General features: G+C 46.5%; 4 protein-coding genes across 4 annotated transcripts in view; all 4 read right to left on the reverse strand.

Annotated features, from left to right (window-relative positions):
* The window catches only part of EURHEDRAFT_514048 (FAD-binding domain-containing protein), a gene marked incomplete at both ends in the record, with an annotated part of 6,095 nt that extends 2,353 nt beyond the window's left edge, over positions 1-3,742 (reverse strand). Inside the window, 2 exons of the mRNA XM_040786231.1 lie at positions 2,841-3,418; positions 3,489-3,742. Of these exons, the coding sequence (XP_040640492.1) occupies positions 2,841-3,418; positions 3,489-3,742 (832 nt within the window). The remainder of the gene's footprint in view (positions 1-2,840; positions 3,419-3,488) is intronic.
* A 559-nt stretch (positions 3,743-4,301) lies between these two features.
* On the reverse strand, positions 4,302-6,136 carry EURHEDRAFT_339628 (uncharacterized protein). Its single transcript, XM_040778399.1, has 2 exons — positions 6,061-6,136; positions 4,302-5,993 (listed from the first exon to the last, which is right to left on the reverse strand). The coding sequence occupies exon 2, from the start codon at positions 5,881-5,883 to the stop codon at positions 4,678-4,680; it is 1,206 nt and encodes a 401-aa protein (XP_040640493.1). The 5' UTR covers positions 5,884-5,993; positions 6,061-6,136; the 3' UTR covers positions 4,302-4,677.
* Positions 6,137-9,366: 3,230 nt separating this feature from the next.
* Positions 9,367-9,857, reverse strand: EURHEDRAFT_514049 (uncharacterized protein; the record flags this gene model as incomplete). Its single annotated transcript, XM_040786232.1, has 3 exons — positions 9,367-9,494; positions 9,523-9,661; positions 9,708-9,857. The coding sequence occupies 3 exons, from the start codon at positions 9,855-9,857 to the stop codon at positions 9,367-9,369; spliced, it is 417 nt and encodes a 138-aa protein (XP_040640494.1).
* A 2,005-nt stretch (positions 9,858-11,862) lies between these two features.
* On the reverse strand, positions 11,863-13,038 carry EURHEDRAFT_529647 (Clavaminate synthase-like protein; the record flags this gene model as incomplete). The annotated part of the gene is made up of 3 exons (XM_040787116.1): positions 11,863-12,767; positions 12,812-12,913; positions 12,966-13,038. The coding sequence occupies 3 exons, from the start codon at positions 13,036-13,038 to the stop codon at positions 11,890-11,892; spliced, it is 1,053 nt and encodes a 350-aa protein (XP_040640495.1). The 3' UTR covers positions 11,863-11,889.
* Between the last annotated feature and the right edge of the window lie 425 nt (positions 13,039-13,463).

Here is a 13,463-nt window from a genome sequence, read left to right on the forward strand (position 1 = left end):
GCAAGCTTTGGCTCTTCCTTTTGAAGATTATAGAAGGCCTCCCGACGCTGAGGACTAGCATTGATATAGATAGCCAAGCTCCGGATCTGTAACTTAGATTAGAAATTGAGAGACATATAAAAGGGTGAGGATCTTACCTTGTTTAACATGTCAGCAATCTCTCTTTTTTGCTGTCTCTCACGAAGAGACTGGATACAAGCATCAGACCACTCTGTCTCAGGCATCTCATTCTTTGGGCTTGCTCTCATTTGACCAAGGAGGTCCTTTAGGCTTAGCTGGATGACATGTGCAATACATGGAACACGTATAATAGTAGACCTATTGTTCAGCTCTAGTGACTGGATTGCATCATTGGTATGGGCTAACAAGGTATTGTTGTTCAACGCATTATCAGTGGTAATTGCAAGTACCCGGTCTGTGATCTTGTGCTGTTTGAGGAGATTCATGAGCACCTCACTAAGATTCAGACCCGAATGGGTGCCAGATAGAGGCTCAAATCCAAGAAGGACTTCTTGGTACTCCCAGTCCTGAGTAAGAAAATAGCCAGATACTGCCATAAATGCCTGTTGAAAGGGAGAGGTCCAACAATCTAATGCTAGTGAGAGTTTTGCATCTGCTGGCAGTTGTTGTAGGACCCTCTGTTGCTGTTCTTTCACAAAGCCTTGTAGTCGTGTTCGAATTGCCTTTGCAGAAGGAATTTCTGGGCGAGTTGATGCAAGACGACTGAAGTGAATGACATCATGGAATTCAGGGCGTTCGATAAATTGAAAAGGGAGACGTGATATAGCCAGTAGTTGTGTAAGCTTATATTCCCATTCATCCTGAGTGAAGACAGCAGATTTGGGAGCATGTTTTGCCTGTTCAAGTTAGTATATTGAATACAATAGCAAAGGAAAGAATTAATAATTAGATATAACATTACCGCATGATTTAGTGCCTGTTTAATATTCGGCTTTCTAGAAGCCTTACGGCAGTTAACACCCTTCATATGCTTATTCATGGAGGATGTTCCATGACGGGAATTAGCAGGATGGTCAAAAACTGCAATACACTGGTTACACATCACTGCAGGCCTCCCAGTCTTCACATCTGCCACCTGGTCAAACTGTTTCCAACAATCTGACTGATGTCTTGTATCCCAATTAATTCGCTTTTTCGTCCCATAATCTGTCCCGAGCCACCAAGCTACAAAGGCATCCCGTTCCATTTCATTGTATTTGTGAGTGTAGAGAACATATCCTTGGTTTCAATCAGGGCCCACACGGTGAAGAAAGCTAGGGATAGGAGGAGGCGAAAGCAGAGTTTCAGAGATGTCTGAGTTGGCCACTATGGCATCTTGGCTTCCTGAGGACTCAGGTGTATATAGCTGCGAGTTGTTAGGAAAATGAGAGTAAAAAGAATCTGAAGTATCCCCCTCACAAGCTGAGGAGGATGGAGGGTTGGAGAAATGCCAGGACATAGTACAGAATATAGGTGGGTGTAAGGGAGGGACTAGGAAGGGGGGAGGGACTAGAGAGTAAGAGACTTACAAAAAAAAGATCCAGTATAATAGTCAGTAGAATTTGCAATGACTAGGGGACACAAGAACCAAGTTGTAATGGCCGAATGCAGCCATACCATTGTGCTAGAAGCGGCCATATGCTGCAAGCGGCCATGAATCCATAGAATGGATAAAAGCCCCTCATTCCATAGATAGATTCCCCTTCTTACTTCCTTCCTCTCCAGATTCGATATTCTCGTAAAACACTAGTTTAAATAGGAATATCAATTCATTATTCTCCACTAGCCCAAGTTCATGACGCAAGCGACTTAGGGAGCTGGAGATCTTGAGTGGATAAATCATAATATGACCCACATAGTATCCTGTATCTCACGTAGTATTCCATATCTCATGTAGTATCTCCTAATCTCTCTTAATCCTAAGGGTGGGGAGGGTCACCCACACAGGTGACCCTAAGGACCCTCACATGCTGAAGAGCCGCAGGAGGCCAATACTTAGCGGTCAAAATCACTTAATTTGGCCATCCAAGAACTAGTATATTTGGTATTATTCAAAGGGTAAAAGTAAGGATTTAGTGGCAAGAGAGGTGAATGGGCCATAAATCACTGAAGCTGACCTGTAACTTCAAAGATATCCTTCCAAAAAATATTCCAATAGCCGCTCGTGAATACATCTGTTAAATATATATATTTTCACCAGCGCTATGCGCATGGTTTTCAACAGCTTTCATAGTTCACCCTTTTCGGCAGAATCACTCAGGAAGCTATTTGTTTACTTTGCATTATTTATACCTTCACATGGCTCTTCAAGATAAATACCTTTGAATGAAGTAATGTCCTCTTCTCTTTTTCCTAGTTTAGATGTTCATCGAGTACATTCCTTCTACAGGAACTAGCTATCATAATACTATATCCAAGGACTAATGTATATTGACTATGTAATGGTAACTTACATATTATCACTTATAATTAATATAATCTTAAAAATTTTGATCAGAAGTAATATAAATCAGAGAGATTTTGTAGGAAGCTATTATGTGAATTGATTCTAGGGCTCATACAATACCTATCATCCGAAGTAGCAGAACAGGAGTAACATGTTACGGTGTAAATAACAGGTCTGTATTAAGATTAATCATCATTTTTATGCATCCAAATCGGGTAAAGCGTGGGAATTTTTATGAAAATGAGGGTCGACGAGGGTCCTTGAGGGTCACCCACACGAGGTCTGGCGAGGGTCGAGGGTCGGGTGAGGGTCGCGAGTGTTATACCCGCCCCTCGCGAGGGTCGGGTGGAGGGTCCAACCTTTGGACCCTCATGAGGGTCTGGGCGAGGTCTACCTCCACCACCGCTCAACGCCCAGTACAGATCTGCGTTCTCATTGTCGGGTCGGGCAACGAGGAACCGTCCCTGGCCATCGATGACCTCCCATTCGAGCGTCTGGTCTGCTCCCAAACCATACCGCGACGCCAGCGCCGAATGGCCGCCGCCCTGTGTGTATCCGCCTGCGATACCAACAGACTCACACTCACCACCGATGACATCGAGCTTGTTGTCGTGCGCGAAGTTGTACGCCTCGAACCCCTGCACTCCAGCGCCCATCTTCAATGCAGGTCCGGAGTACGCAGCGCTCTTGTAGTTGCGCAGCACCTCGATGTCTTTGAGGTTATGCGTCCAGATGGCTACGGCTCCTGCGCCGGTGGAACCTCCATAATAGCTGTGGCCAGTGTTGCGAATAACCAGACGGATGTTGTGCTTCTTCACGAAATGCATCGTTTCCATGACATGTTCTGGCTTGCTCACGTTCACCGCATAGTTGACCATGGTACCCAGAGTACACGGCTTCGACGCCGCATGGAAAGGGTCACAGGTGCCATTGGTGAAAAACGATTGCATAATTGACGACGAAGTAGTATAGCTACATTTTTAGTGATTTCTCTTTCTCTTTCTCTTTTTCACAGATACTGGGGTAAGGGGGGGTGGCATACTGCAGCTCCGGGTCTGTCCATTGGTCTCGTAGTTTGTCACAAATTGCAGCATCATAGTTTGGAGCATGGCACGGGGTGGCGAGAGGGGTCGTGGCAATCAAACGTCCATCAACGGTCTGGTTGAATTGATCCCAGACGTTCGCCGACGGCCAGCATTCATCGCCAGGGAAACACCGGCAGCCCTGGTTGGACTGCGCACTGCCGACGGCAAGCGAACCCAGGGCCAGAAGGAGGCTCAAGTGTTTACCAGCCATTCTTTCACTGTCGTCGCAAACAAGCAGAGTCTTGAGACGAGCGGACTGAGAAAACAGAAGTACCACCTCAAAAAGAAGGGTTGCACCGCACCGGCCTTTTATTAACGCCCATTTGGAATTGTGCTTCTTCGAGTTACCAGTATACTCGTATTTGAGACTCGTTTTATCCGACAGGTTCCCCATGCATGCATAGCTAGTTCGCGATAATCGCAGGCCAAGCCCAATGACAACGAGCCCTACCTCGTATAATCTGTCTGTACCCCACCGCCAAGACGTTACCTTGAAAATGGGTACACATTATGCCTTGTGATGAGGTTTTAATGGCCTGACTGTCTGATTTGGTAGAACAGTCGGCGGTCCGATTAAGCGATCTTTCGCCGGCGCCATATTGGCCGCGGTGTTCGCATACAGGGTACATACACACCACCTTGGTAGGGAACCTCCACGATTGGTTGACAACTGTCCATCACCCGTATTTTTTTTTTTTTTTTAGGGCAGCGACAGCTCTGCAGCGATTCTTTGGGGCTGACGTTGGACAGTTGTCAGCCAACCACGGAGGTTCCCCCACTACACCAAGTTGCTCTTCTGGAGACTTGACCTGTACATATTCCATTGCTTGGTGTAGGGTAATCTCAGTCTCGTCCTCTGAGAAATGCTGTTGCTGTTTGGCAGGAGGACAGGGTTCATCATTGTCAGGTACAGGCTGTTAGGGGTTTGAGCTTAAGTTGTCTTAACCTAAAGCTAACCTCTATTGTACAAAAAGAATCGATGAAGAAACAAACAGAGCAGAGGTGGAAGTAGTCTTTTATGGTCGTACAGAAGTGAAGTTCCAAGTAGTGTTATCAGCAATCCCTCGCGGAAGTCAGGAGTTGACCAAGGGATCAATGATAGTCTTCGTATGTTAGGTGGTCGTACAAAGGTTGTTAATAGTTGCTTCAGACCCCTTGTTGGCTGCGTTCTGTGCTGGCCCTAACCAGACTTTCATCCATTGGGTTCGTACGAGAACCCCATAACATCGATGGTCCAATTGGCAGTAGAGTGTCACTGGCAGCCCCATGACCCTGCCGCGAACCCGCCGCAAACCCCGCCGGGGCGGGGCATTGTCTGCCAAAACCCACCCCACCCCGCCCCGAGTGACACTCTAGTTGAGTGAACATGTCCGTCCCAGGTTGTCCATGTGGTTGGGACAAAGCCTGTGTAGGAAGTGTATTGCTCTCCTGTTGCGCTGGCGCCGTAACTTGACTTGAGATTTGTGTGAAACCGGGTGGAACTGTGGCCCACTGGGAGCCAGGGGAAAATATGGTCGGCTGGGCACTGCTGCTCGGGAGAACAGGGCCCTGGTGTGATTGCATAGTTGGTGGTACTTGTGACTGCCTCGCCCATCCTGGACCAGTCGGTTGACCGGCATGTACATGTGCGGGTACGGGATGAGCGCCAGGTGTCTGTGATTGCTTTGAGGCGACGTTCAACGGAGTGGCGTAGAACTGTTGGGCATTCGGCATCTGTAATGGCTGTGCCATTAAAGGTCGTGTCCCTGGCTTCATAACAGGATGGCTACCCTGTGGATATTGCTGTACTGCTGATGAAGTTGGAAGCAGTTGAACAGGGTTGCTGCTGCCCTGATTAACAGTGTTGGAGGCACGTTGGGACACTTGCCCCGGTTGCACTGCGAACGGGAATTGCGTGGTTGGGAGGGAATTCTGTCTCCCAGTGGCTAAAGCTAGTGCTGATGCTGTATTCAACCCCGGTGGCGGTTGCTGCCTAAGTGATGTGAAGTCGGGCCCAGCAGTGCCTTGGGTTGGAGAAAACCGCTCGTTTAGACTGTGCTCCTGCGGAGGTTGCTGGTTAAACTGCTGGTGAATAGGGGCGCTATCTGCCAGCACTGGACGTTGGACAGCTTGCACTGGATTTTCTAGGTGAGGTGACTGTCCTTCAGTACCCTCTAGATATGCCGTGGTCACTGATTGCTGTTGCCCAATTGGGATACCAAAACCGGATGATTCGGGCTCCTGTTTGACCAGATTAGGCCCAGTTTTAGGCCTTTTTGAATTTGTTTTGTTCCAAGGTGAAGGTAGGCTATTCTGTAGGCTGGGATGCGGCCCTTCTCGAATAAATGTGAGCAGTGCATCACCAAGTTCCATATGTTGCACAAAATCTTTCACATCCGATTGAAGGCTGGGTGTATTCTCCAAGCAGAACTTGGAGATGGCACAAATGTTGGTGATGAAAATCCAGTATTTTTGAAGTTTGCCTTCAGTGACTTCCCTTAGCTGCAGACCTTGTTAGAGCTAGACCAATATTGGTGCAAACAGACTCACTATTTCCACTAGATTCTTCTGGTTTACCATGCCCGCAGCACAACTGTTGGGATCTATTCTTTGACGGGAACCTTCTTTGGGATCTCCCTCCATGCTTCGTCTGTCCAGGTCCTCATTTTTGGTGTCCCAACGCCGTCTCTGTCTTCTTCGTCTCTTTGTTGATGTTGGCGTTGGCACTTTCGCGTTAGGTATGTTGACCATGGCTAGAGGAAAGGATGCAATGAATTCCTATCGTCAACACGTTTTCTTGTAAAGTGCTAGATGTCAGCCTCGTATTTGAGCCAGAATGGTGAATTGATGGACGGACTCGCATATGTACAATCTTTATAGCAACTTAGATGAGTACTTCGTTTCTGACCCTTTATCCTTTCCTCGTCTTAGAAGAAAAGAGGCAAGATTGAGAGAAAAAAAAGAAAAAAAGGGATAGAAAAGAAAAGGCTGGACCTGATTCTTGGGACCGACAGTACAATCCAGCACAGGCTCGTTGGAGACGGAGTCAACAGTTGGCAGATTCTACGTTTCTAATTGGCACATATATATATATATTTCTTTTTTCCAAAAGAGAACGGAAAAGAATCAGAGGGCGCCAAAGGAATGCGGCAATTAATTGTTGCGGGGCCACTAATGTAGCGTGGCTCTATTTGATGATCACAATATAGCTGGAGGGCAAAAGAAACAGTTCCCCGAACAAAGAAAAAAATGAAAGGGAGTAAGAAAACAGGCAAGCGTGTTTGATAGGGTAGAGGCGGTTCAGCGCTGGAATCCACTTTGCCAACCCGGTAAAAGTACGTGCGAACCACTCCCCCGGATACCTCTTGGATATTACAGCTCGGGGCCCTGTAGATAGAGAAAAAGCAAGATCTCAGCTGTTGCTAAGACAGCGCAACTCATTTGCAACTGGCTCAGTGGAAGATGGTAGCGATGACACAGTGGACAGAGGCCAAGAAAGCTGGGTTTCTACGCTTCATTAAAAAGCACGAACGCAAAAGGACGCACTAGAGTGAGAGTAGCTTGCTGGGAGGAGGAATTCAGGATTCTGAGGACCCAGGGGGCTCTTCGAGGGCGCCTTGGTCGCTGTATTCTCGACGGCTCATATCAATCAGATAAAACAGTTAGGTCTTGCTCTTCCCCAGCTGATGTTAATAAGCAGACGCGGGCATGGGGAAGACCACAATTATCACCTCAAACAGAGAGAATACACCTGCAGAGGTGTTCAGTATGGAGCTTGTCTCCCAATTGTGAACTATCTCCAGCGTCTTCGTCGGCACCCACAGTAAAGGGTTTACCATCGCTGCCACTAGGGTCAACTGAAAGACCGCCGCTGGAAAATTATTAGGAAGAGGTGCAGAATTGTCCGCCGCCTGGCGACAAGACTGAGCGACTAAAGTATTGTTCTGTGTTCTGTAAGTTTTGGCTGGATGTTTATCCTCAAAACAGCGAACTGATGCGGATGCAGTTGCAGCATACTCGGCCATGACCACAAGGTCATCACCATTATTCTTACTACGGCGCTACTGCCTCGCAATTCCCATTGACACTACAACACCAGCTCTCAATCAAACTATACTTGACATCCGGGTGTCGTCTGTTTCTAGCTGCCCTTTTTTTCTTTTCTTTTTCTTTTCTTTCTTTTTTTTTTTGGCTGTCCCCTCCTGTACTCTTACAAAACAGCAATACATGTTCTCCATAATTCTCGTTTTGACATTGTCCTCCTCGTTTTCTGTACATAGTCCACCAAAATACCTGTTATATTTAATGAACCCCATATTGTATAGTACTGACATCTACAGCATATATTAGCCCCCTACTTGTTTTCGGGTGCTACATGCCTATATGAAAGGCCCTTAGCCCTAATAGAGTGTCACTCGGAGAGGGGTGGTGTGGGTTTTGGCAGGCAATGCCCTGGCCCAGCGGGCTTTGGGGCGGGGTGAGCAATGACCCTTCCTGCCCCAAGGCCCCGGTGGGTTGGGGTGGGTTTTGGCCCAAACCCCCGAGACTCTCCGTGTTATACCCAATCTGTCAATCGGATATCGCACTACACCAATCATAGTTAGTTCGGGGCAGCTCATGGGGCGGGCCCCCCAGCCAGCCCCAAATTCTCGGTGTTTTCTGTATTTCCATACCAATTAACGTATCGACGACATCAACCTGACATGGAGGGACCGGCCAAAAGCCATATATATTGTTATGTATACATATAGGATAGAGGAATCAACATAGAGCCATAGATATCAATATGTATCAATATATCGCCATACATGTCAAGGAAGAGGTATATATACACGTCGATATGTTGGCATGACAAAGAGTATCCAGTCAAAAGCCATATATATCGATAGATATCAATTTATATTGATTGATATATTTAGACGATATGTAGAATAATCAGCCGAGTGCCATATAGATCGACCAATTTCAACATATAAGCATATATAAGCATGGAGCGATTGCTGAAAAGCCATGCCTTCCCGTAAGGCCTTGTAAACGGGGCAGGGTGCCCCAAACCAGCTCGCCCCAACGGGCCCCCCAAAAATCAGCGGGGCGGGCATCCTCTGCCCCAACCCCAGACCGGGCCGGGGTCACGGGGCCTGCCAGTGACACTGTACAAGCAGTAGACACGTCAAAAGACAAGCCAACTGGCATTCTAACCATGGTTGGATTAAGTATTGTAATAGTATGTAATGGGAAATTCAGGAATATGAACCACTCCCATTTCCCATATTTCCCAACCCAACCCATCCCTATGCGAGTAAACAGGAACTGCAAGAATTCCCAATTATTCCCTTTCCCACTGCGGGAATTGGGGATTGTTTTCAATTCCCGACCCTATGCGGGATGGGAAGGGTTCGGGAACAGGAATTGCGGATTGGGAATGACACTCTATCTATCACTGAGGAAAGGACCTTTAGATGGCTTCATTTTTGCAGCAAGAAGAAGCTCAGTAAGACGACGTATGCTGGCAACAGTAAGAGGAAAACCACGAGAATCCATGTCTAGAATCCATTTCTTTAGAGTCAACTCCTCTGTATCAGAAAGCTTCCTTGAATTGGCTTCTATCTTGCCGCGAGGTTTGACGCCATTAAGACGCGTTTTGAAGGTGCTAGGTGCAACATCAAAGGCATTTGCACACTTTGCTTTTGATATAAAAAGACCTTTATCAAAAATTTCAACAGCTAGCTGCGTACTCTTCTCTTTAGATAGCAAATCCATGTTGTATAGCGCTGAGAATGAATCTTCAATTTGTTGACAGTCGAATACACGAGCGCTTTTTGGTCATGGCAGACTGGCCGCCAGCTCGGTGTCCGATTACCTTACATCGACTTTGAACTCCACAAGGTGCTCTGGGAATGGCAGGCTTTCGATGCCCACCATAGTGAACAACGGCTGGTGATGAGGGCACCACTTCCGGATGTAGTGGACCATATTTTCCCGCGCTTGCTTCCGCATATTCGACAATGCCACAAAAATACGCGCGCAGTTTCACAACATGATCCCAACCAGAGCAATTCTCTTCAATAGCGTGCCCCTCCTGAACGAGAGTGTGGATGATCAGATCATTCACGTTGTTAGCGATCTGTTCCTCGATCTTTGGGGGGTATTTCTGGTCAGAGGGTACATACCCGCTATTGGCATGTTATTAGACATACTGATAGGAGCGGTTCTGGTATACTACTTTGTCCGGTTATGACTAGCCAATTGCCGGTGATGCAAGAATCACTAAAACCATATTTCTCGCGGCATTCTTCTCCAAAGCCAGGTAGCTTAGTAAAAAGATAATAATAACTTATGGATTCCATGAGAATATGTAAGCTCTACAGTAAGCGCATTTGGGCTTGTTACCAGAACTGTCTCTTAAGGGTGATGCATCATGGACGGGCTGTCCTTGCGTTGAACAATCAAACCACTCCCTTGTCCTGTAGATATATCTCTTTTCTGAACTCCATAACCTTTCGTGCATATTCACTGACATTTACTATCACAATTTATATTGCTTCAGATCATGGAATGTGAATGATCCATAGATTCTCCACTGTCTCACGGGTTTAAAGACTTGCAATTTATTTCCATCTAGAAATAAGAGAACCATGCTACGTGCTGTGTGGCAAAAAAAATAGCCATTCTTGTAGGTCATAGACCAAGGGAGTATTTGGTACTTTCGAGCCTCGTCTACCAGGGCACCCTGTCCCTATTATAGTTAACAAATTGGCCAGACGTAGTTGACTTCTCGCTGCTTCGATATGCAAAGATGTTAGCGATCCTCGGATAGTCATAATAATCATTATTTGTTCATAGCTGGTTTGTAATTCCACGAACAATATCCTCAACGGTCACCGGAGCCTTCTCTAGTCCATTGAACTGCGCAGCGCGACTACCCATGTCGGTTTGAACAAGTCTTATCATTAAGAATTGAGACCGCCAGCATGAGTCTTCTGAATCCTTTGCGTAATGGGGGTGGGAATTTGAACCTACCCGGATCGATCGACAAAGCGGTCAAATGCTTATTTCAGCATCGATCTTCCTGACCAGATAATTTCCAGCCACCTACGACGTTTCATAAGCGGCAGTTTAACGAAGGCATATCTTCAAACTCAAGGATGCTCACCAGGAGCGTAGGGATATAAACGAAGTTGGGAGTACTGGCTCTGGCTTTGAACAGTCTAAGCAGTCACAGCATGTTCACTTCAAAGTGAGAAAGCACGTCCGAGTCAGACATTTCCTGCACCGGACCCTAGGGGTTGCAAATCCCCGCATTGGCAATGACAACGTCAATGCGCTCGATGTGATGCTGCGTCTGCATCTTGGATGCCGCCTCCGCAGCGCTTGATGGGTTGTCGACGTTAAGCGGCACGACAATTAGACCAGAGCCATGGCCCTTTGGCAGCGTACTGGGATCTTTCGCTTTCTCATATGAGATATCCTGAACGGTTCCAATGACAGTGGCGTCCGGCTGGGCAAGACAATGTGCCACGAGGCCTCTCCCAGTGCCTACAGACCGAATTAAACCCAAGACGTTTTATACTGGGAGGATGTTATTGGCTCACCTTGATTTGCTCCAATGATAATAATAACACGGCTTATCTTGAAGTGTGCTGCAACTCAAGAGCGTTGGCAATTTGGGGAGTCGGTAATGTGTGGATGTGTCACAGGCTGCGCCTGTCACATAAATGGTATGCTTAATGGGAGAGACGATGTTGGGGGGGGGGTTACTAATAGGATATCCACTGCGCACGGCGCACACATGTATATAGAATCGTCCATGCAGGACGAATGATATATAAAGCTAACTAGCAGTAGACACCTTGTAATCTGAAAGTAAAGGCACTACTAATACATAATTCATGTAGATGGCCGCAATCTCTTACATTAGACAGAAGCTTTTTTAGATGTTACTTATTGTTGGACGTCCCCGTACGTCGGGATGGTTCAGCTATCTGCGGGTAGGTTCAGCACATAGATGTGTAGGAGGTATTATCTCCCATGCGCCTGTACCTCCTAGATAGGGTCATCCATCTATCAATACACCGTGATATTGTCTGCATAGCTGTTCAATACTTATGCCACGCCAGTTTTGTGTCGTAGAAGAGTTTACAAACAATATAACTACTAGATACTAGTTATGTAAAATTGTCTTGATTTACTCTTAAAGCCCACATTTAGTTATGCTCTACAGTCCATGGATGCTCAACAGACCATTGGGAATCATGATCCGCAGTTGATTTAGCAGATCCGCCCAATTTAAACCATGAAGCTAACGCGACTCTTCAGAAAGCCTTTGGCTTATTGTAAGCTAAATTGTTCACCCAGGGTGTTGAACAATGACAAATCTATTTAGGGTCTCTGATTAAACGGTAGCCAATTATTCCTAAATCTGGCCCTCACCCATTCATTCGCCGGAATATCAGAATCAATGCTCCCTTCGTTCTTCCCATATCCCACTCGTCTCAAATATGGACTATCCATCGCCTTCATCTTGAGCCGATCACTCGGCAGGACGAAATAAAGCAATCCTAGCCGATCATTGCAGGCTTGATCTTCAGGCGGGGCAATGACCCGATGAATTCCAGCCTTGAGATAGCCATTTGTGAGCATCTGTACCATGCGTGCTAGGTTCACAGCTACCACACCTGCCTGGATGCGGACATGTTCCCAGCCGGACTCATCAGTTGCTTTCACCTGGAGTGCTGAAACAGGCTGTTGGAAGACAAACGTCAAGCTACCCTTGTCTGTATGGCCACGGATATACGTATCCTTGTATTCGGTATTCTCCTCTCCCGTTCTCGCTCGATACATCATATACCGCAGCGAGCTATCACAGTTGGCTTCATAGAGATGGCCCTTGACCAATTCATCCTCATCATCCAGTTCCAAAATTATAGCCAGCAGTTTAAGAATCTTATGAGAGACATTCTCATGCATATGACGGTGGAATTTCTCAATGTCGCCCCAGTACCGCTTGATCACCTCAGGTTGACTGCGTTGCGTCTCGGGGATGAATTTGAAGATGTTGTAGGATTCCAGGTTATCAAAAAGCCCAGGGAGAACCTCAATCGATCCAAGAGGTCGATAACCATTGTAGATTCCTTCTTCGAGTGGAGCACGGAACTTGAAGCGTTCTTCTTCGGGCAAAGCGAAGAATTCTCTTGCGATGGCGAATTGCTGGTCGACTTGTTCTTGGGTTAAGCCAATGTTGGTGATGTAGAAGAAGCCTACTCATTAGCACATATAGATATAGTTAAGGTAGGGGAGGTACCAATTTCATGGGTCGTCTGTTTGAGTTGAGCGGCAAGTCTTTCCTTTCCTCCTGGTCGATCGAATTCGGCCATGTCGAGGGTAATTAGGTTGGCGTAGTCCACTATCTCTAGTTAGTTTATATTGGATCTATCTTATTTGGATGCGGTATTCACGCTTGTGCTTCGTCTCTGGAGGATGAACATATTTCTCCAGAGGTTTCTGGATGTTTTCTGTTGAAGTTGTCATATTGATACCAGTATAGACTTATAGTCCGATAAAAATGAAATTGTTCAATCTGTTTCCCGGCTGAATCTACTAAATAAATAGGCAGAGCCATAAGTAGGTTTACATTAATGGCCCTCTTTGCATTTGTAGGTCTTCCAATTATGGTGTTACACGTTGCCTGGTTTACATCAGCTGCGTATTAGAGGGAAGTTCAGTTGGAGTGTGTTTTCAGCTGAGCTTTTTACTGTCGCAGGAGGTGGATCCCATCTGGTATCGTACTATGTGTTTAGGGTAATGATCGTTGTGGTGATGTTATTGGTTGAACAGTCTCACGGTGTTCTGGGGATGCACAAAATCTTGGTCAAAACGCACAACATCAGATATCTCTATAAACACCAACCCGGCTATGGAGATTGCCTGGACGGATTACAAAAAGCCAGCCTAGG

Source organism: Aspergillus ruber, assembly GCF_000600275.1.
Source record: "Aspergillus ruber CBS 135680 unplaced genomic scaffold scaffold00007, whole genome shotgun sequence".
In the NCBI taxonomy this organism is placed as follows: domain Eukaryota; kingdom Fungi; phylum Ascomycota; class Eurotiomycetes; order Eurotiales; family Aspergillaceae; genus Aspergillus; species Aspergillus ruber.